We start from the raw sequence: 21,031 nt of genomic DNA, 5'->3' as shown, positions 1-21,031 counted from the left end.
AATTCCTCACTAGGCGCCATCAGATTCTGCCACTTTTAATGTAGGTCATATTTGGAGTTTAACCAGATTAGTCAGAGTTGGTCTCAGGATGCTGCTGCCACTGCTGCTTTTGTACAAAGCTTTAAATTTTCATTTTTCACACTCAGGAATTGCACAGGTGTCCTCTTGGAAATGTTTATTACTCTCACCTACCTAAAAAAAGACTTTTGTAATTTTTTTCCTACAACAAAATCAGATTAAGTTCACAGAAACTATCAGAAGACTCTGTCTGGTGTAACAGGGTCTGTCTAGTGACCTTATAAGACTACAGACGTGTTACACATTGGTCCCAAACTGAATCTGGTATGTAGATGCGATGCAGTCTACTTTTATAAATCATCAGCCTTTGCCTAGAGAAGTAAAGCTATACCCAGCTTTCGCTTGCTAAGACCTCTGAACCATACACAGTGGTTACATGTGCCAGGATGTTTCAGGCTTGTCATTTTGCATGCAGATCCCAACATGGACATTTCGCTAGGCAGTTAGCAATCACGTTGATCCCCAGAAACAGTACAAGATAAAACCTAACTGTAAATCCCCAAAAAGATGAAAGATTTTCCCTATTCACTCAGGGTAGTCATGTGACAGATTCCTGTTCATTCTCTCTCTACCCCCACCCCGCCCTGCCTCTCTCCCTCTTCCCCTTCTCTCGTCTCCCTCTTCCTCCCACCTTTTCTACCTCCCGCTCTCCCTCTCTTTCTCTTTCCTTCTCCGTCCTTCTCCCTCTCCCTCTCCTCCTCCCTTTCCCTCCCTCCCTCTCAACTTCTCTGTCTCTTCCTCAATCCTAGTTACAGTGGTCTTAATAAGGTTTTGATTGATAGCACTTTTCATATATTCACTTTCTTCATAAATTTGCTAAAACCAGCAAAGAATATCATAGAAAATAGGGCCAGAAGGGACTTCAGGAGATATTAAGTCTAACCCCTTCACATCAAGCCATGAAGGGACAACAAAGGTCGTGGGCAAATTGGCAGCAGGGCCAGCGCAGCCTTCACCCCTTGAGCCACACTCTCTTTTCTTCCCAAATAGAGTCCATGCAGATGTTAGTGACACCATCCGAGATACAGATGGTTACCAATTTCCTCTACTTGGTAAGCTGTCACCAAACATTGGTTACCAGTGACATTGGTCACAAAATTCCTAACCAGTCAATGATAAGAGTTCTTCAGTCTAAGCAAACCATGTAGTCTCTCTGAAAGAAGAAAAGCACATACTGTCTCAATGTTTTTTCAAACAGAGCCTGCTCAAGAAAGCATTGTTCTTCCTCCTTGTTCTTCAGTAAGTCTTCATGAAATAAGAATGAAGTTTGAGAAAGACAGTAACATTCCAGGAAACACAGCCAGCTGAAACTACATTACCAGAACTTAATGTGTGAGGTTGTGGTTACTGGTTATTCCTATGTAAGTGACAGCTTATAAATTCAGTTACCAGCACACACACTTGTGATTATGATAGTCTGTAGGGTTACCTAGTAGATGTGACTGTAAAACCCTTTAAGGAGTCCTCTTATTTCCTCTCCTAACCAACCACATTGAGCAGAAGAGGAGACCGAAGCCCAAAATGGATGCAACATCATTGAGTCCACAGACGTGCATCACAGGCTTACACATGCCTCTGCTAGCTCAGGCTCCCAGATTCGGGAAGGCCATTCCATGGCCTGGAGGGGTTTCTAATGTTCTGGGGTGCTAAAAACACAGCCAGGACCCGGGCCCAGAGCCCATGTGTCCACACACCACTGCTGAACCCTGGGTAAAGGCAGATGGCAATACCCATCAGCAAGCCTTTGATCCTTCGTAACCCTTTGCAAGGGTTTGGGCACTTGCCTTCCTCGCTACTTAAGCACAGGCTTGCCTTCCCTTGCTCTTCTTCCTCACAGACAGTCTTACTCAGATTCCACTATTTTCCTGTCCTCCCTTGCTCAACACTGGCCAGAACCTTCCACCGAGAGCCGGCCTCCCCAGCCACCCTGAAGGCTGCACGGAGGGAGAACATGTTCTGATGAGGGTTCGGCTCTGCAGCGAGATAGTTGGCATCTTCCACGCTCCAGCACGTGGCCGCAGCCAAGTCACCTGTCCCTTTCTTTGCAGCTCAGAGTCCAATTCTGTAAAACAGGTCTAACAAGGGTACCTTCCTCAAAGGGCATTCCCAAGAATTCAATAAGTTCATCTGTGTGAAGACATGAGAACAGTGCCTGGTATGTAGAGAGCCCTCAGCCGATACTAGCTGTGCTCTCATTCTCACCTGTCCTGCCTGCCCGCCTTTTTCTTCACTCATCCTGTGCCACCCTCTACCTCTTTCCACCTGTCTTCCCTCTGTCTTTCATGATGAACATGTGCTCCCTCATTCCCCCTCTCATCCTGGAATTCACCCCTGCCTGCCCAGCAGCCTATCTCCTAGAAGGGGAGGTGCAAGCCAGGGCCATGACCTATGAAAATGATGGCTCAATGCCCACCCCGTGGGACAGTCCCATAAATCAGAGTCACGACTGCTGGCTTCTTATTAAAATCAGTTAAAGACCGGGACTAAAGCTCAGAACTCCATTCAGATAATCCAGAAGTTACCCTTAAATACAAGTTCTCTTGTGGCACTGCCTCTTCAGGAACTCAGGGCTACCCCACTCTGCACCTTCAGTTTGTCTGTAGCTGAGCAAGGCAGCCACGTGCCCTACGAACAGCTGCCCTCATGCATGTTCCTTCTACCCTGATAATCCCTCCCCGCCCCCGCCCACGTCTTCCTTCCCACATGACCGGCTCAGTTCTGCCCTCCTGTGCATATGACGTTTTTAAAAAAACTTAAAATGTATTCTCCTTGAAAATACAATGAAGCATCCATAGGAATTTTTTTAGCCACCCATTAATTCCATTGATAAACAGTTTGGTGCTGACTCCAGCTGTACACGGGGTCTCCTGCGAAGCCATTAGGAATCTGGATGCTGCATGCCGCCACCAGACATTTGGATTTCCTGGCCTGGGCTGTGGTCTGGCCCTTGGGACTTCCTTTTAAAAACTCCTGAGGGCATTTTAATATGCAAGCAGGACTGAGAACCACTATCTTAAATCAAGGCATCTCTGTAATGTTTGGGTCCTCATGCTAGTGCCATCTCATTTGTCGTGACTTATATCTTGATTTTTCTTAGCATATGTAAGTCTTTGTTTTGTGCGTCTATGTGTTTCTTCTATCTATAATTGGCTGTAAATTCTTTAGAGAATGATGCATATAATTTCTTGTAACATACGAGTATGCAACAGGAGTAAAATAGAAATAGACAGAAAGGAGTCAGCCTGTTGCTGTAAGTGGTACAGGTGTGTCTCCAGACCACAGGCATGTGTTGGATCTGATGCAAGATGCAGAACAAACACTGGTACTTGTGACCCACCACTCCTCCCCCCTTGCTGGTCTCTTAGTGAAGGTGGGCCAGTGACAAGCAGTACGGCCAAAACCAGTGTGGGAAACACGGGGGTGCCTGGTTAATCCACAGACTGGATAATGCAGTTTGAATAACTGACACTTGATTCAGGATGTTTTCATAAATGTTATTGAAGGTTTTAAAGAGAATTCTCAATTGCTCTGTTTAACACCACATTACGCCTCGTGCTTATGCATCCCTTTTCCTCTTAAAACTTGTATTCTCCTCATTGTCATCTCTGAAAGAGGGAGGAAAGAGATGAGGCCAACATTTGTTCCATGGGATCTGATAGAAAACTGTGGTGCTCCTTGTCAAATGTTACCATCTCTGAATTGGCCCTTCCCTCAGTCCCCTTGCCTACCCTCTCCTCCTTTTCCTTGGCAGCTGCCACCAAGTAGGACTGTGCTGGGCATTTTAAGGGAACATAAAGAGCTCTGGAGACCTTGCACTGTTTTTCCTTCCCTTTTGAGCTTGAAGTCTTATTGGAGAAAAGCAGATAGATACTCATGAACCACCAAAACTGGCTAATTATTAATAAGCTCAGATTAGTTAGCCCCAAACTACAACTAAATGTCTAAAAGACATAGTCCAAAAAAAAAAAAAAATACAGTCAGCTGATGGCTTGCAGTTGGGTTGAGATTTCCCTGAGATGGGCCATGCCATCTGCCTTGTGAGCCTGGGAAAGAATGAAAACTTGCCTGATATCTGTTAGCTATTCTACTAAGATCTTGTCAGTCAATTTTTAACTTTCTCACATTGGCTAAGAATTGAAACATGTGAGAATTGGAAGGCCCTGAACAAGAAGAGTAAGATAAAGGTTAATAAATGGAGGACGAGCAGACAGGAAGAAAGGACTCCTTCAGTGCCAGGGAGGGGCCGCTCCTGCCTTGGTGTGGGGGCAGAGCTTGGGAGTGTTCACAGGTTCCCAGAAAAGAAGAGACCCCAGATTATTCATTCTAAAGTGTTGACATTACATTTAATTTGTTCCTTTGCAAGAACGTGAAGATGCTGCTTTTTCTGTGAAATGCTGCCTTAGGTTAGTTCTGGTTTTTCAGGACTTGCAGGGTTTGAAGTGCAAGTGGCATCTTCCTTCCTGCCTAACTGCTAATTATGGCTCAGGCGCCGGGGACACTGCAGCAGTTGCCAAGAGATGGCCGGCAAGTACCAAAAATTTTTCTGAGACAATTTTTGGAAATGACTCTTAATTAAAGCTTATTTGAAATAACCTTGAGTATTTGTTTCAGAAGAGCCTGGAGCTTCTGATACCCCAGGTTCACACACCTTGTAAACCATGGCTGTGTCCCTCGTGCCCTTCTGATTCTAGTACATGGAACATGTACCACCTTAGCCATTTAGGGTGGGTTCCTAGAACACTCAATGGCTTTTGCTTAATTTTCTATTTAGCAACAACCAAATCAAAGCAGAGGCCAAATGGAGCCTCTTTTACTAGCATTTAAGTCTGCTGACAGTAAAAAGAAAGAATATTTTATACTCTCCTTTTCCAGAAGGATAGTTGATGATAACCAGGAAATAAACCTCTAAACAGCATAATAAAGAGAAAAGCTGGTTCCTTTTTTTCCATTAGTCCTTAAGTCCCTCAACAGGCTGAAAAAATCCCTTAAAAAATAGGAAACATTCCAGTCAACTATGTAAAAAAATAATAATACCTAAAATAGTTACAGCATTTACAGGGCCAAAATTCATTTCTAAGCCCGTAAGAAACCTAGTAGCATCACTGTAAAGACTGCCGAGAAAAAACAGGCAGAACCCTAGTTTTTGACCACTTCAAGAATATGAGAGTAAAATCCTAGATGCATGAGGACACATTCCACCTACCTCCACCCCATGCCAGATCCTTCTCACCTGCCCATAGAGCTCAGCCATTACCGTGGGGAACCAGGGTCAGCCAGCATCTCTCTTCGTGAGCCAGGTGGTCAGATCTGTGAGATTGCCTGATGGTGAGGAAAGCCACGGAGTGTCTTCCAGGACTCACTGGGAGGTTCCACTCCCCCAGCCCTAATCTCACGCAGAACCGAGAGGCACAGCCTGCCTTGCATTCTCTGCTGAAGTATGTTTGGGCCGACCCTGTGGCCGGCACGCGTCCCAAAGCCCATGCGTGGTAGTTAGGGAAACCCTGCTCCCTAGCTGCATCCCTAGGGCTCCAAGAAGTAGCTAGAGAAACAGCCTGACTCCCGTTAACGCTGGAGTCTTCCGTGACATCTGGGTGTGTGCTCTCTGAGGCCAGGCTCTGACCAGGGGATGTTAGCTGATTCAAGAGTATCAGGGGCAAGAGTCCCAGAGGAAAGGAATCAATACAGAGAAGAAAGGAAGAAGCCAGAAATGAGACTCCATGGGCTATGAGGCTGACTCTGCCCTTTATCCCAATTACTTAAAGCTGGTGACTGCCAGAGGCAATATTTAGGTGCTGTGTTTCCCTGAAAAATAAGACCTAGCTGGACCATCAGCTCTAATGTGTCTTTTGGAGCAAAAATTAATATAAGACCCGGTCTTATGTTAGATAAGACTCGGTCTTATATTATAGTAAAATAAGACCAAGTCTTATATTAATTTTTGCTGCAAAAGACGCATTAGAGCTGATGGTCCAGCTAGGTCTTATTTTCGGGGAAACACGGTATTAAAACTCAGGTCCAACTTGGGTCCTGGGACACACACATACCTTTGCTACAACTTAAGTAGGAACTGCAGCTTCACTCCTCGGATCGTCAGGTAAACCCCATGAGGGTCGGGGTTTTCAGACATTCATTCTGTAGATACATGGAATATTGAGGGGTGCTAAGAAGAAAAAGGCAGCAGGGAAGGAGGACGAGGAGTGCTACTGAGAAAGAGAACACTGGGGCACTTTAAATAGAGGGTCAGGGAAGACCTCACCGAGAAGATGACATTTGAAAAACAACTTGGAGGAGGTGAGGGAGTAAACCATTTAGAACTGGGGTAGGGGGCATTCCAGGCAGAGGGAGCAGCAAGCGCAAAGGCCCTGAGGTAGGAGCTTTCCAAGAGCAATGAGGAGCCTAGCGTGGTTAGGGCAGAGTGAGCAAGGTGCGGAGGAAGGTTGGAGTGGTCTTGTTGGCTGAGGGGTTGACCTTGGCTGTTAGTCTAGTGAAATGGCCAGCTTTGGAAGGTATTAAGCAGTAGAGTGATATGATTCTTATTTAAAAAGATCATGGTGGCGTCTGTGGGCAGGATATACCATGGTGGCGGGGTGGGGGGGTGGTAGGAGGAAGACTTGTTAGAGAATATTCCGTTCCCCATGCATTCTATCACGTGGCATACAGCAGACATGTTTGAGTAATGAATGAACGTTGTGGCAATTCTAGAGATGTTCTCCCTGAACATTCTCTATGGGACCACTAGAGAGGTCCAGTGATGCCCCCCTTCCCCCAGTGTCACAGTGCAGCCCCTGACCTGGACTGCACAGGTAAAGGGAGCACAGTGACACCAGCTCTTTGTAGAGGAAGGTTTGCATGGTGAAAGGAAGAAGGTGAAAAGGAGAAGGTCAGTCACATATCCCCCATCCCCTGCAGCCCTCCAGACTCACGGCAGAACTTGGTGGTCTTGATCCCATGAGCTGGCATGAAGAATCATGGTAAATAACTATCTCTGGTACACAGAACATTGTTTGAAGAGACTTAAAATGACTCATAATTATCCAGAAGCGCTAGGATATGGGGGTGAGTTTCCTTGGCATTGTTTCACTTATAAAAATGGTCTCAGAACAATCTATGACCAGCAGTAGCTCTTCACATATGTGTAGAGATTTGTAACTTAACTGCACTCTCTCCCCACAATCTGCCCTCAGTAGAGCAAGATTTATCTGTGGCGGTTTTGCACTGAGGAGGGTTGGGTTTTTTCATTGTCAGATGGCTGGTCATATCAGGGCCAGGGCTCAAGTGCTTAAGTTTCTGCTCCCAAACAAGACTCATTGCCCCTCAGCCTGAAAGGACTGCTGCTTGTGGGGAACATACCCACAGAACAATGGGGAGGACGGGAGGAGCCCTTTTGGGCAAAGGCAAATGTTCTTCCCCAAAGGCAGAAAGGACTATTTTATAGGATATATGGCAAATGCACACCCACTTTGGCACAGGTAACTGAAAAACTTGACTGAAAGTTAACCAAAGTATTTCCTACTTTGGAATGCAAATGGAGCACAACAGGAAGATTTCACACATAGAAAATGTCTTCATTATGGACCAAAATGGTTTCCGGAATGTCTGAAGACAACAGGACAGCTTTTATCAGTGAAAGTACCAGACAGTTCCACTACGTCTTTAATGTTTCCTCAGACACCTCAGACTAATACATAGAACTCATGTCCTCCCACAAATCACTACAAACGTAACTGCTACATCTTGTTAAGCAATTGATTATTAAGGAATTTAAAATGTACTCCTGCACTGCACACAAAATCCCAGTGTGTCCTGGGGAAAATCACACTGTTATGACACCTCACTGCCCAAGGCCACCCCTGAGTTTTTATAAGACAGATGAATAGAATAAACCCGAGAGATGACCTTGAAGGGAAGGGTAATGTGTCGCCTGAGGGGTGGCCCCATTTTCTTTGCTTTAAGTATGGTTATGTTTGTAGTGCAACACTGGGGGAGAGTTGCTGGTGGCCTCGGCTAAACTTCATAGCTGCCCCATCCCCCTGCCTCCCTGAGTGCTCTGGGGTATTTTATTTTCCCCTAGAACTCAGAGCCACTTCTGTTGTGTCACTTTTGAAAAAGTAGTAGTAGCTACCCAGACCATCTTCTGTTCTGTTTTTCCCTTTTTAAAAATAACATTATTGAGATATAACTCACATACCATACAATTTTTCCATTTAAAGTATACAATTCAGTGTTTTAAGTATATTCACGAGGTTGTGCAACCATCACCACAAACTAATTTTAGAACATTTTTATCCCTTCTAAAAAACAAAAGCATAAACCCACTAGTAGTCAATTCCCATTCCTCCTGCCCCACCCCCAGCCCTAAGCAACCACTAGTCTGCTTTCTGTCTCTATGGATCTGCCTATTGTGGACATTATGTGTGAATGGAATCGTACAGTGTGCGGTCCTTGGTGATTGGCTTCTTTCACTTAGGGTGTTCCCTAGTTTCAGCCGTGTTATAGCCTCAAACCGTATTTCACTTCTTTTTATTGCCAAATAATAGTCCATTGTAAGGGTAGACCACATTTTGGTTGTTCCTTCATCAGTTGATGGACATGGGGGCTGTTTTCATTTTTTTAGCTATTATGAATATTGCTGCTATAAACATTTCTGTAGTGTTTTTCCATTTTGAGGTGTGAATTCAATCTGGTGAAATGAACAGCCCCCACTATGGCTAAGATATAATGAGTTCTTGGTGTTCGTGTTCTGTGAGATAGCGAGAGTGTCTGAAAACCTCCTTTTCCACAACTGCCTAACGAGAAAGTTCACACCAAGATATAATTTTAAATTTATAATTTACTTAAATGTAGTCATATATGTATAAGAATCCATTACAGTTGTGGAAGGGGAAGAGAAGAATGTCAGGAAAGTTTTTTATGAATGTTCCACCCGCTTGCTTGCTCCTCACATAGGTACTTGTGCACGTGCAGGCACAATACACACTCTCTGTGCCTGCCACCTTTTGGGCCAGCTGTCCTAGCTTTCTGCTTCAGAGCCAAAGTTGATGGGCAAGACCAATGACCGAAAAGAGGAAGCCAAGCCAAGAGCCAGGGCCAGGGCCCAAACATAGCCACTGCTGCTGGGTTGGAAATACTGGAAGCCATCCTTGGGCCATTTGGAAATGTTAATTAGGCTGGCAATTCCCATTGCCCTTGGGTTGCCAGTGTTGAGTTGAGTGTGGCTTACCCCATCCATGGCTGCACCTGTTCCCTTCCTCAGAGCCATTCCATGGGGGCTGAATAGCCCCAGCAGCTCTCTGATCTCCTGCTCTGCCTGCCTTCCTGCTGGGAGGATATTTAGCACTGCCTGAAGCTGGGATCCTGGGCCACTGTTTCTCTCCCTCATTGATGCCGGCTCTCAAAAATCATTCGCTTCCCTAATTATCTTGAACCAGTTAATCATTTTCCACACTGACTGTTCAGTAACAAGAACCCAGGGAGAGGCAGCCACTTTTCTTGTCTGACCCTGCCCCGCGTTATCCCAGGTGGCAGTACTGGATGGCAGCCTTTCCTCAGAGATAAGCAGCTCAATTCAAATCCTTGCTGTTTTGCTGTCCCAGTGAAGACAGCCAGAGAAAATGTGCCACAAAAAGGCCCAGCAGTTCTTGAAAACCCTCCGCTAGGCAGAGCTATATGGAACACAACAAATCTACAACCAAGACTATTGTTTCCTGCGTTTTTTTAAAATCCTTGTTGACATCCAGAGTATCAGAGAAGTCGCACGAGCCCAAAAAAGTAAGACATCTTTCTCTAAAAGTGACCTCTGGATTCTCCAGGCTCCCGCTCTGTGTCTGAATCCTCAAGTGGCCTGCTGGCATCTGAGCTATACTTGCAGGGCTCTCCCCAGAGAGGTCTCACTCATCTGCTCTTAGATGTGAGCAGGGCCAACTCCCGATTCCCGGCACCACTGCCTGTAAGAAAATCTTTGAATTTAAGACATGTATTAATTCTATAATCTGGTGTCTCTCAATCTTTTTTTCATTATTGCCCCACCATGGAGGCTTCTGAGACATTTTTATATCCTAATTTGTCCTCTTCATCAAAACACCACAGAAATACTGTTTATTTATTTACCATATTTATTTCTGGGCTTTATGCACATAAAGAGTAAGATACTTTTGCCCCACAATGGGTGACATTGCCCATTAGAATGCATGCCGTAACTCCTCCACCAAAGCCCCCAGAGGCAGGGGCTTCATCTGCTTTCTTCTCTGCTATAAGCCAGAGCCTAGAACAGTACCTGGCACATATCAGATGTCCAGTGATAAAAGGATGAAATAATTATGCTTTCTGTCTCTCATCCACACCCCCAAGCGTCACACGCCTCTAATTCTCTTTCCATCCCTCATATCCAAGCACAGTGCTCTCTTCTGGTGTTTTCCGAGCCTGCCCAGGTCAGTGGTACCTCACACTTATCCCCAGGGATGTATCAGGAAGCTGACAGCCGACTCCTCTGTTCCAAGTACAAGCCCTCGCCCTACGGTAGCACTGCCTGTGTGTCAAGGGCAAGTGACATTTGAGCCCCATGGAATAATTAAGGCAGCCCCCAACTGTCTCTGTCTTTGCATCTCCTTAACTTACCATGGATTGGCAGTTATTGAGACATTCTGTTTGGTCCAGCACACCACACTAGGCTGCATCTGGGGACGTACTGTGGAGAAGCACAAACCAGTCCTCATCAGCAATTACAAACAAGCCTCCATTGTTAGCTGCGCCATCTGTTTTCTTGGTTTCTACCAATCAGGTGTTTGTATGCGCAGCATAACCAGGGCTGAGGGGACTGCAGGGGAGAGTGACCAAGAAGCCCCTTCATGAAGACCCTCTTTGCTCACACTGGAGAGGGTCCATGGCATGGTGCCTTGAAAAGGTGAACTGCCTCAACTTAAGGAAGACCCATGAAGACAGGTTCTATTTTACATCTTCCATTAGAGAAAATGGACCCCAAAGCACAGTGCATTGGGGGGAAACAGGAAATCTAAATAATGACATTATCCAGAGGACCCATGGAAAACATTCTAGTCTGTTACCCACAATGAACACTGCCCAGGAATTTCTCGTGCCCCTAGAGCGCAATCAACGTGGTGAGACGAAGCAGTTAACAGTGGTTGGAAAGCAAGTAAGACAGAGAATGCTACTGGATCATCCATGACCAGTTATTTATCCTGAAATCCTCAACCCCAAATGATTTTGTGGTGGGGGCAATGAAATTTCATCAATAGATTAGAAAATACGGCTTCCTAAATGTGCACATTTCTTCAGAGAACCCTACCGAAAAGTATGTCAGTGGTCCTTCCGACAGCATTGTGAACCACCGTCTTAAAGACTGGCCCTGGTCACTGTGCCACACTTGGCAGACGGGGTCAGAAGACACAGTTTACAACTGTGGCCACGCAGATAACAGTCTGTGTCACTGATAAATGTCCTTTGTCCAAATTTGATAGTGGTCCAGTGATGCTGAATTCAGGAGCATTGTGGGAGTTTGGGGTGAGGAGCGTTTGCTGGATGCAGAAAGAGCCTGCATTTGATAACAGAAAATCCACATAGGAGATAGGATGAGGTAACTGAGAAAACCTGTCATGAAATACAGAAAAGCTCAGGTCCTTTCTTGGGTTCAGTGTGACGGCTAAAATCCTACTGCCTGTGAATGAGGGAAAACATGTGGTCCCATTTCAACCCTACAGAGTCGCCTACCCGAGTCACCCTCTGCACAGCATGCCATGTGCCTCCTCCCTGGGGACTGTCACATCACAGGTGACACTAGTACTGAATTAACACACTGCGTACAACTCAGAAACATGTAAAATGAAACTTAAAGACATGTAAACTTGCACACTTAGAGAGTGTCAATTATTTTTTCAGGTCATCCATTGAATTCCGAATACTTATCTTGAAAACTCTTATCTTGGACTATATTTTAGAGCAAGTTAGTCAGGAAATATTGGGCAGCAAGAAAAAGGATACAGTGATCAGTGCTTCCCAGTGTCTGGAGGGCTCCCAATAGCAACTGCTTTATACATCCTAGGAATGCTACTGACTCCTTCATTCCACATTGATAAATATGACAGCAACTAGAATGCTGTGCCGCCATGTCGAATGTTACCTGACTTTTCAGTTCGTAGTGATCTCCAAGACTTCAACAGCACTCAGGCAGCCCCGGAATGAATGTGTGATTAGCACTGTGTTCACCATCAAGTTGGGCTGTGGGTGTGCTGGGCTGTATTCATTTGCTCTTATGTTCTTTTCCTTCAGATTAAAATACGCAAAGGTGTCATTGCAATATTTGAGCAAGGTAAGACTGACACTTCCGTGGATTTGCCCAACCCTGCCCTTGGGGAAGGGTGTGTAAAGTCACTAACAGACCTACTTCCACAGCTAACACCTTGCTGAAATACACTCTCAGAGTTCCTGCTGCTCCCACCTCCCCTCCTGAGGGGCCCTGCCCGCACTCCTGCCCCTGCATGTCTGCGCTGCCCTGGGGAAACCCAGCTTTGCTTTTCTTCTGCGCCATACATTCTGGTGAGAATCCGACACCAACACCTGCCATCCCGGAAAATGTCTTTGTAGCCCGCCCTTTTGTGTTCAGGGCTGCGAGGAGCCAGTGGGCCCAGAGCCGCCCCCTTTTTTGTTGCCCAAGACAGGAGGAGCAAGATCTTGAGAGGGGCCTATAAGACGTGGCACGTGCTGGGCCGGCCTTTGACAGCTTGCCTTAATGGGGGCCTCCAGGCCTCCATGCAAGAAGGGCGGGCTGTCCAGGGGGCTGCTGAATGGACAGCTGGGGAGGAAGAGCACACAAAAGCTTGGGGAGCACAGAGGGCAGAGAACCTGAGGGCCTCGGGGTTCCCAGAGGGCAGGCCAGCCATGGCAGAGACCCGCGTGAGCCTCTGCTTTCTGCCCTGGTCTGGGATCCAGGCCCTTCCCTGTGGGCATTGACGGACAGCAGCCCCATCCATGGTTTCAGTGCTGGCCGAAAGCTCTCCGGGGGGTGGCCTGGCTGTGCCGACTCGTGGGCTCACCGGTGGAAGGGAGACCAGGTGATTGCTGATGAAGATGATGATGACGATACAGAGAACGTTAATGAGCAAGCTGTCACTTATTAACAGTATCACCCACAAAGGAATTCATGGCACAGACACCAGTCACCATCTCAGTAAATGTGGAAGGGGAATGTTCGGGTCTAGATATTTTGGTTTATCCAAAGCAGCACCCTCCTCCACCAGGCATGGGCTTACACCTGCAGGCCAAACGAGCAGCCATTAGCACAGTGAGCTGCCTCTCTAACCAGTTGCTATTTCTTTTCCCCTCTGCTAAAGCTTTGGCCAGTTCCATACCTGTTCCAAACAGGGCTCACGCGTGTCAGTTCCCACAGGCAATAAGAGCCCGAAGCCTGGGTGCACACGTCAGCCTGCTCAGAGCAGTGCAGTACCATCTGCTCCAGCAGTGGAGACTTCATGCAAAAGTCTTGATTTGCTGGGGCTGCTGTACCCATGCATGTCTTCCTGCTCCTGCCATAAAAGCGGAGAAGAGGGGCTCGAGGGTCCTTTGAACAGACCCCCAGCCTCCAGCAGGAGGAAAAGGCCGAGCACGTGGCATTGTCTCCTTTGTGGCCGGCCTGCTCGTTCCGCAGCTGCTGCCTCCCCATCAAGCACATGCGGTGGGCATGGCAGGAGCCATCACAGGCTGACTCGTGCCAGTGGAAAGTGGGAAACTAGAGGAATGCAGGAGCACTGCAATACAGGCTCTGGCTTGAGGGTGTCCTGCCCTTTGCCCCCGGTTGTTGGGGCCATTGCTTTCAGATATACAGAGGCCGCTGTACCACAGAGCTCCACGCAGCTCACCAGACTTGGCATCGTCCTGCCCACCTGCTGCCCCACAGCTGCAGGAGGGGAAGTGCGCCCTCCCCTGCGTCCCACCTTGTCCCTCGGTGGGTGTGGAGGGGTTCAATATTTTCCCTTTATTTAATGTCCTATCTTTGAGCATCACTTTTTTTTTTTTTTTGCTTGCTTCTCCCAGTTGATCTGATTACAATCGTGAGTGGGTTGGTTCCTAGTTGATAATGTGATCTTAGGCAATTTGCAGTGAAGGTATTTCAAAATGGAGTATTACCTGGGATTAAATCGGGGTTGTGTTCCCCCCACCCTGTCCCCCGCTGGATTAAATGCTAGTACCCATCACTGGCTACAAGGGGACAGAGAGATGCCTGTTACCAATGCCATCTCTGTCATGGATGACAGCATAGCTGTGCTGCCTTTGTCAAAAGCAGCCTGTTTTTAAAGATGAAAACAGTAGAGAGGCCAAAAGCAGCCTGTTTTTTAAGATGAAAATAGGAGAGAGGCCCAAGACGTTTCCTCTCTGTGCCCAGCCTCCCTGGGAGCAGAAGGTAGGAGAAAGCCCCTGTGAGGGAATCTTAAAGCGCTGCATCTCAGGACACTGGGCAGGTTGTCTCCTCAGGTCCATGCATGTGTGCAAGTATTGATTTCAGAGGCTCTTCCTAGAAACAATAAGGTAAGATCAGAAAATGAAAAAAGATGCTGTCTGTGAATAAGGTAACTTATGGAAATTAATTTCAAATGCCAATAATAAAAACTTCAAAGGCCAAACCCCTGGAAGTAAAGCATGTTAGGAGGAGTATAGAAAGCCTGCTTTTGAGGTTTGTTCCGGAAGCCTGGGATGCAATACAACAGGATCTAAAAATAGATTTCGAGGGGGAGAAGGGTGATGAAATGATCCTCCCGCTCGCATAATTGCCCAGGGGAAGCCAGACACCTCCAGCAACAGCCACCGGGTATTGCACAGGCATTGCTTCCTGTGCTCCTCGGAGCACGCTCCCGCAGCCCTGGGGAAGGAGCCGTGCTGCCACGCAGGCTTTACGTTTATTCCTTTTCCCTCCCATGCTAAATAGCAGTGTGCTTGTCTGGACTCATTCAGACAAGCAATTCAGTCCTGACCTCGCGTCTCAGACCCTTTGGGGAATAGTCAAGTTGTAACTGATGTGAAATACTAATATACGTGTAAATAATAGCACTGACGGAGCCACAAACTGCCCACGAAGTTCTACTTGCCTTTTCATTGACTCTGGACAGTCTGCTTCCTTGGCTTCTCCTCCCTTTACTGTAATCAGAGACCTTTCTCTTCATTCTTTACTTGTGGATTGGCCACAAGTTAATTTCAAAAAGATTCATAGTTTCTTTTATGCTGCAGGAAAGTCCAGAGCAAAGACTGGGAGAAAAGACATGCATTTGTTGATTCATTCAGCAAACATGCCCACGCTCACAGCACATGGAGGTCATCAAACCTCCCTCTGGGGAACGTGGTTCCATTTCTTCTGAGTTCCACAAACCCTCCCTATGTCGGTGCCCAGGAGGGCAGCTCTGGGCGCCATGACTCGGCCTCTCTCTGCTTCCTTTGCAGGGTCCTGGCCGCCAGCCTGAGTGCCTACCTCATGGTGCCTTTTGGCAAGAGGAGATGGTTGAGACTCCCCCACACCCCACATCCCAAACCTCCAAACCCAGAGACTTCGGAAACATTGCTGCTCTGCTATTGCCCTCAGCAAGCCTTCCCATTAACGGACTTCTGAAGTAAAGACAAATCCCACCGGAATGTTGCGGATTGGACTTTCAAACTAAGTGGTATCGTCTTGCCCTGAAACCTCACAAACCTTGGGCTTCATAAGAAAAGAGAAAGTCAATGACCAGAGACAAACCCACTCTCACGTGGGCATTGGTGTGGCTGCTCCAGGCAGAGACAGCCAGAGAAGATTATGGGCTTTCAGGGAGGGGACGCAGAGTGGCTGGTTTCTGTATCCCAAATTGTTTCCTCTCATTGAGAAACCCAAGCGTGATTCACAGAGGGTCCAGCAAAACAACTGTCAAATTGTTTGAAGAATTTTCTCTGCATTGATTTTACTCGTTCTTATGTTAGAATTTATGGTTTCCTCAAAAATTTCATCATCATGGAAATTGGCTTTCCCTAGGGTCTTTTGCCCAAGAGAAGTTTTACCTCGGTTGCTGAGTGTTTTTCCACCTCGTGCCTGCTGCCCACTGTCTAGGGAGACGTTTTCCTGATCATCCTGGAGGCCCTTCAGTTCATGACCATGATGCTTCTATCACAGAACAGCCAGATGTTCCTAGAAATGCAAGGTCCTGTCCCTGTGAAAGCTGTGTAGGTAAGGAAGCTTCCAAGAGCCGCATCAACACAAAGGCACATGCCAGCTCAGGTGCTAGACTGAGACGGGCACCCCTGCAATGCAATGTCCATCTGTGTCCAAAAGGTTTGCCCTGCAGTTGTGCTCTCCTGCCCGCTGTCCAGAGAGGACCATAGCAGGGACCTTAGAAATAGTTCCTATCACACAGAGCTTTAGGGTAACAGATTCCAAGCAAGGATTTGATTGTACTTTTCACTCATTGCTCTGTGGGAGGCATGATGAGCCTGTTTAAAAAATTGTGGGGGAGGGGAACAAAAAGCTCCACCTTCTGCCAGCACTTGCCCAGCACCCTTGCTGGAGGTCTGTGGGTGTCAGAGACAGAGAAATCAATCAACGGGGAAAACCCCGCTTCTCACCTAGGCCCTCAGCCTGTCTCAGATCTGGAGCTTTGCCTCATCACCCATTGCAGTCTTTGTCTTATAAATAGGTCATGTCTCACACAGGTCCACAATAAGCCTCTGACTCAGAACCGTGGGAGGGGAGGGGGGGATGCCGCTAGCTGAGGCCCCAGCCGTGAGAAAGGTTAGCCCACCATCTGCTCTCAGCTCTGCACCTACCTGTGTTACCCTCAGCTTTGGTCACCTTTCCAGTGAGCCTTCTGCGCCTACTCGCCCATCACAGTGGTCGTTCTCACTGACCAGTCAGTTCTTTCTGTCAGCCATCAACAAGGTTTGTCTGGTACCTGACCTTTGAGGAGAAACTGGCAAACCCAGGAACCAGACTCCCTTTGGAGACAAGTGAGAATTGAGGAAGTCTTTCCTATTAGAAGAATGGACCTTCTAATTCTAGCTTTATCAGAGATTGCAGGTGGGGCCCCTGCAATATAAGACAGAAGCAGCTTGAGCGCGATCTGCGTGTAAGAGATGAGGGACATTCCAAATTAGAAGATATGACCTTAGTCATTTGGGGCTGTTCTGTAAATGGGAATTTGTTCACTTATTGGAGCTTAACTGGTAATATAAAGAGTGACTGGAACTCACAGCATTTTCTGTTCTATCAGCAGATGTCAGGAGTCTTGTTTTCCCGTCCTCCACACACACCTTTTTAATGAGCTGGGCTTTCCGGTCAGCACGGGTTGGCCCCGTCACTCAGACTCCAGACTGGTGCTGAGTTGCTTTGTTGCATATTTACAAAGTCCCCAGACCTCATTCCTGCAGGGAAAGGCATTGTATGTTGTTGGGCTCATGAGTCCCATGGAGGCTCTGACGGGAAGTAGCTTCTAGGAGAATGTTTCATCTTTAGGCTCTAGAAACCCCCGGTGTAGAACTCGGATTTATAGAAGTATCAGGACTTGGAAGTCGTTTTGAACTCACCTGGACTTCTGTCCATGATTCCATTTTACCTCCAGGAACCAGCCCTCCTGACCCTGCAGTGGGAGATTCTGTTGGCAAATCACTAGCCCTTCCTGTCATCCCCAATGATTTAAACAACTCTGTGACCCCCAGATTATAGCCAGCAAGTTTGTGACTGGAGCTCTTTCTCAAACCACTATTCTCAGTATCAGCTTTGGTTTGGAAATTTGGAATGAGGTAACAGGGAGTCTGGTAAACAGGTTGGCTTGCAGTCACATGGACTTGAACCGTTTCTGTTATTTGGGGTAGAAAATTGAAATGATAGAGTCTTTTTTTTCTTTTCCACATAGAAAAGCAAATATTGTGATTTTGTAATAAATGCCTTTCAGCAAAATTGCAGAGGGTCACTCATCCGGTGGAGACCCACTTGAGTCACGGTGCTGACTCGTCACATTAGGTCAGCCATCTGTAAACAAAAGTGGCCCTAATTGGCCCAAAAAGACTTGCTGGCTTCCAGGCAGGACCGAACCAGTTTCCTCACTTTTCTGCACGCTGATGTCCTGTAGTCTTACTGAGTAGGTTTTTGTACTTTAAAAAAGTAGTAATGCCACAAAATAATGACTTTAAAAAAAATAGTAAAACCTTAAGTAGAAGTGAGTAAATTTAGCTTAGGTGACTGTCACAATGTCTTCATGCAGTTAAAACTGCAGCTACTAAGAGCTACAAGGAAGGGGCAGGTTTTAATCCTTGATGTTGTGAGAGGGGCTGACTGACTGGACTCTTAGTCTTACAAACAAGACCACGTGTATCCACAGCGTAAATCATGTCTTCCTGACCTTCCTCAGGTGCGACCACCTGCACTTCATTCACTATTACATTTGTATCATCTGGAGGTTTGAGGGGTCCTTTAAAACTTAACTGTGATGTCTTACATGTAACTTTGCTACCATTATGTCTATTAAAGGGGAATGTTCGCATCTGAAGGGAATTTCAACATAAACAACCATTGTTTTAGTTGCACTCAATATCTATGTATGACATACACATTAAGTGAATCTTTTCAGGTCTACAATATCTAGTACATGTAAATAAGGTAAAAATTTGATAAATATGGTAAATTAAGTTATAGTGTGTCATTTGATTTTCATTTTGCTATCTTTTACTTAATTTTCCTAATGCTCCACATCTGGGCTTAAGCCTAGGTGGCATAGACCTTTATGTACAACTCACCTTTGCAGGCATGTGTGTTGTGCCAGGACACGCTCAGCAACGACATGCCACTCCCAGGAAAGCACACAGCTCCACAGATGACGGCCACTTGACTCTCCAGTTTACCCTCTTTTGCTCTTTAATTCTGAGTGACTGTGATGATTTAATAAAGTAGAAACACAGCATTTATGTGCCATATGTTTCTTTTGTTTTCGTTATACTTTGTAGCAAAATAAAGTTTATCCTGGCATCTAACAAAAAATAATTTGCATTTTTACCTTGTTCAAAAGCTCTTTTTTAAACCAAAGCCTAAATATTTATCCAAAATGGTAGCCAGTACCTATCCCGTAAAGTTTGCAAATGTGATTATGAAAACTTGACCTCTTGGTTCATAACATGGAAGCTAAGATTCACTCAAACGAGAATTTGAGTCCAAGCATCATCGATCTCATGTATGTAAGTCCATTGTCTCTTCATGATTAAATAACTGGGTCAGCATCTCCTGTAGTTTGTATCAAGGCTCACAGGGAGCTTGAGCATTGGCTCCCATCTCTCCAGGACAGCCCTCTGCATGAGCCTCCCTTCCAGAGGGCTGGAGTCCCAGGGCCTGATGAGCATGAGGCCAACTTTGAGAGTTTGTGAATAAGTGATAGACAAAATCGGCCTCCTTTTGGTGTGGCTTAAGTCGTGTTGAAGGCCCGGCCTTTAAGCCTCCAACCATCATACACTGATGGCCTGGCCAGGTGGCCTCTGCCAGCATCCTGGGTAACTCCTGTGCTCTGGATTGCTGTGAGCTTTCAGGACATTGGACAGTTTACTTACAAGACATTTCAGTGACCTCAAACAGGGTCCAGATGCTTTCCTGGTTATCAAGTAGAGCCTGAATCAATTTGTTGTTTTGTTTTTGGGTTTTTTCATTTGTTTGTTTTTTGTTTGTTTGTTTTGTGTGGTTTTTTTTGGTTTTGGCTGGTAGCAAGAGCTTGATTGAGGGTGTATTGTGCTTTTAATACTTGGTTCCTCATAGAATGAAACTTGACAGAGTTTTAGAACTTCGTTGCCTAGAAACAGAGGTTCCCAGCTCTGCAATGCCGTGTCCTGCCCCATCCTCCACCTTGATTCTGTTCCAGCAGGTCTGGGTAGAATCTCAGCATTGATTTTTTTTAACACCACAACCCCCATGATTCTGACCTGCAGATAGATTTGGGCTGAGACAATTGGACCAGCCCCTATTGTGTTAATTTGGGCAGCCCTGACCACCTGTCCCATGTGTGCACCCTCTGGTAGAAGGAACATCAGTGAATACTCCCTGAGGAGCAGCTGGTTCACCTACAACTGCTCAGTGTAGCGTCCTGCTCTTTCTAACGATTCTGCTTTATAGATGGGCCTGTATTCCCTCCAGGATAACTTATGGATTCTTTTCAGATCTGGAAATAGTCATTTGAATTTCAAAGGATATTGTTATGAAAGTCTCATGAAGCAATTTATTGTCTTATTTATTTAAAAAAAAAAAAAAAAAGATGGGGAGGAAGGTGTTCCAATCATAATTCCTGAAGTGATTCCAGTCATCTTCAAAAATTCTCATCAAATCTTAGGCCAAATCATGCAAGACCTTGAGCAGAATTCCAAAAAGAATCTAACTTCCAATGCTTACAAACAATGCTCTCTTCAGCTTTTCTTGGCTTTCGCTAAGTGCCAGAATAAAAATAAAAAAATAAAAAATTTAGTACCCTGAAGATATACCCTGGCCAGAGTAAAATTCTCTTGAGTATTCCAGGAAAAGTGCTGGAGTTTTTTGTTTGCTGCACTAGAGAGTATCTCTCAGCAGTAAGACTCAGACCTTTGTATTTATTCACTTCTGTACCAATGTGAGCTAGTGTTACACTTTGTGTGTGTTTGTGTGTGTGTGAGTGTGTGTATAAACTAAATTGAGGCCACTTTTATTTATTAAATGGTTTATGTCAAGAACAACTATAATCATTTGCTCTTCCTTCTATAAATGGAAATGATTTTAATTGCATTTCATTTTTCAAATGAAAAAGCTAAGGTCATGTAAACTTCATCCCTGTGTATCTGGTTTACCTGAGGCGCAGCTCTCTCCCTCACTCCAGCCACCTTCTTCTGTGGATACTGAAACCAAACTTATTGTCTCATTGGAGTCACACAAGTAGGAAGTGAAGCTCCAGGAAGGAGCTGAGTTTTCTGGGCCCCGTTCCTTGAT

The 21,031-nt window shown here is 46.0% G+C and overlaps 1 protein-coding gene across 5 annotated transcripts in view; it reads left to right on the top strand.

The window, feature by feature from the left end:
* The window catches only part of RALGAPA2 (Ral GTPase activating protein catalytic subunit alpha 2), a 332,722-nt gene extending 313,724 nt beyond the window's left edge, over positions 1 to 18,998 (top strand). For 4 of the 5 annotated variants that reach the window (XM_019712539.2, XM_019712535.2, XM_019712540.2 and 1 more), the window contains one exon: positions 15,520 to 18,998. In XM_019712539.2, coding sequence (XP_019568098.2) covers positions 15,520 to 15,539 — 20 coding nt within the window. In that variant the 3' untranslated portion in view covers positions 15,540 to 18,998. Of the gene's footprint in view, positions 1 to 12,360; positions 12,401 to 15,519 lie in introns of all 5 variants that reach the window. The other variant, XM_019712536.2, reaches the window with a different exon arrangement.
* Positions 18,999 to 21,031: the final 2,033 nt, after the last annotated feature.

The sequence above is a fragment of the Rhinolophus sinicus genome, linkage group LG13 (assembly GCF_036562045.2).
Source record: "Rhinolophus sinicus isolate RSC01 linkage group LG13, ASM3656204v1, whole genome shotgun sequence".
NCBI classification, from domain to species: domain Eukaryota; kingdom Metazoa; phylum Chordata; class Mammalia; order Chiroptera; family Rhinolophidae; genus Rhinolophus; species Rhinolophus sinicus.
This window is presented reverse-complemented; position numbering and strand designations above follow the sequence as displayed.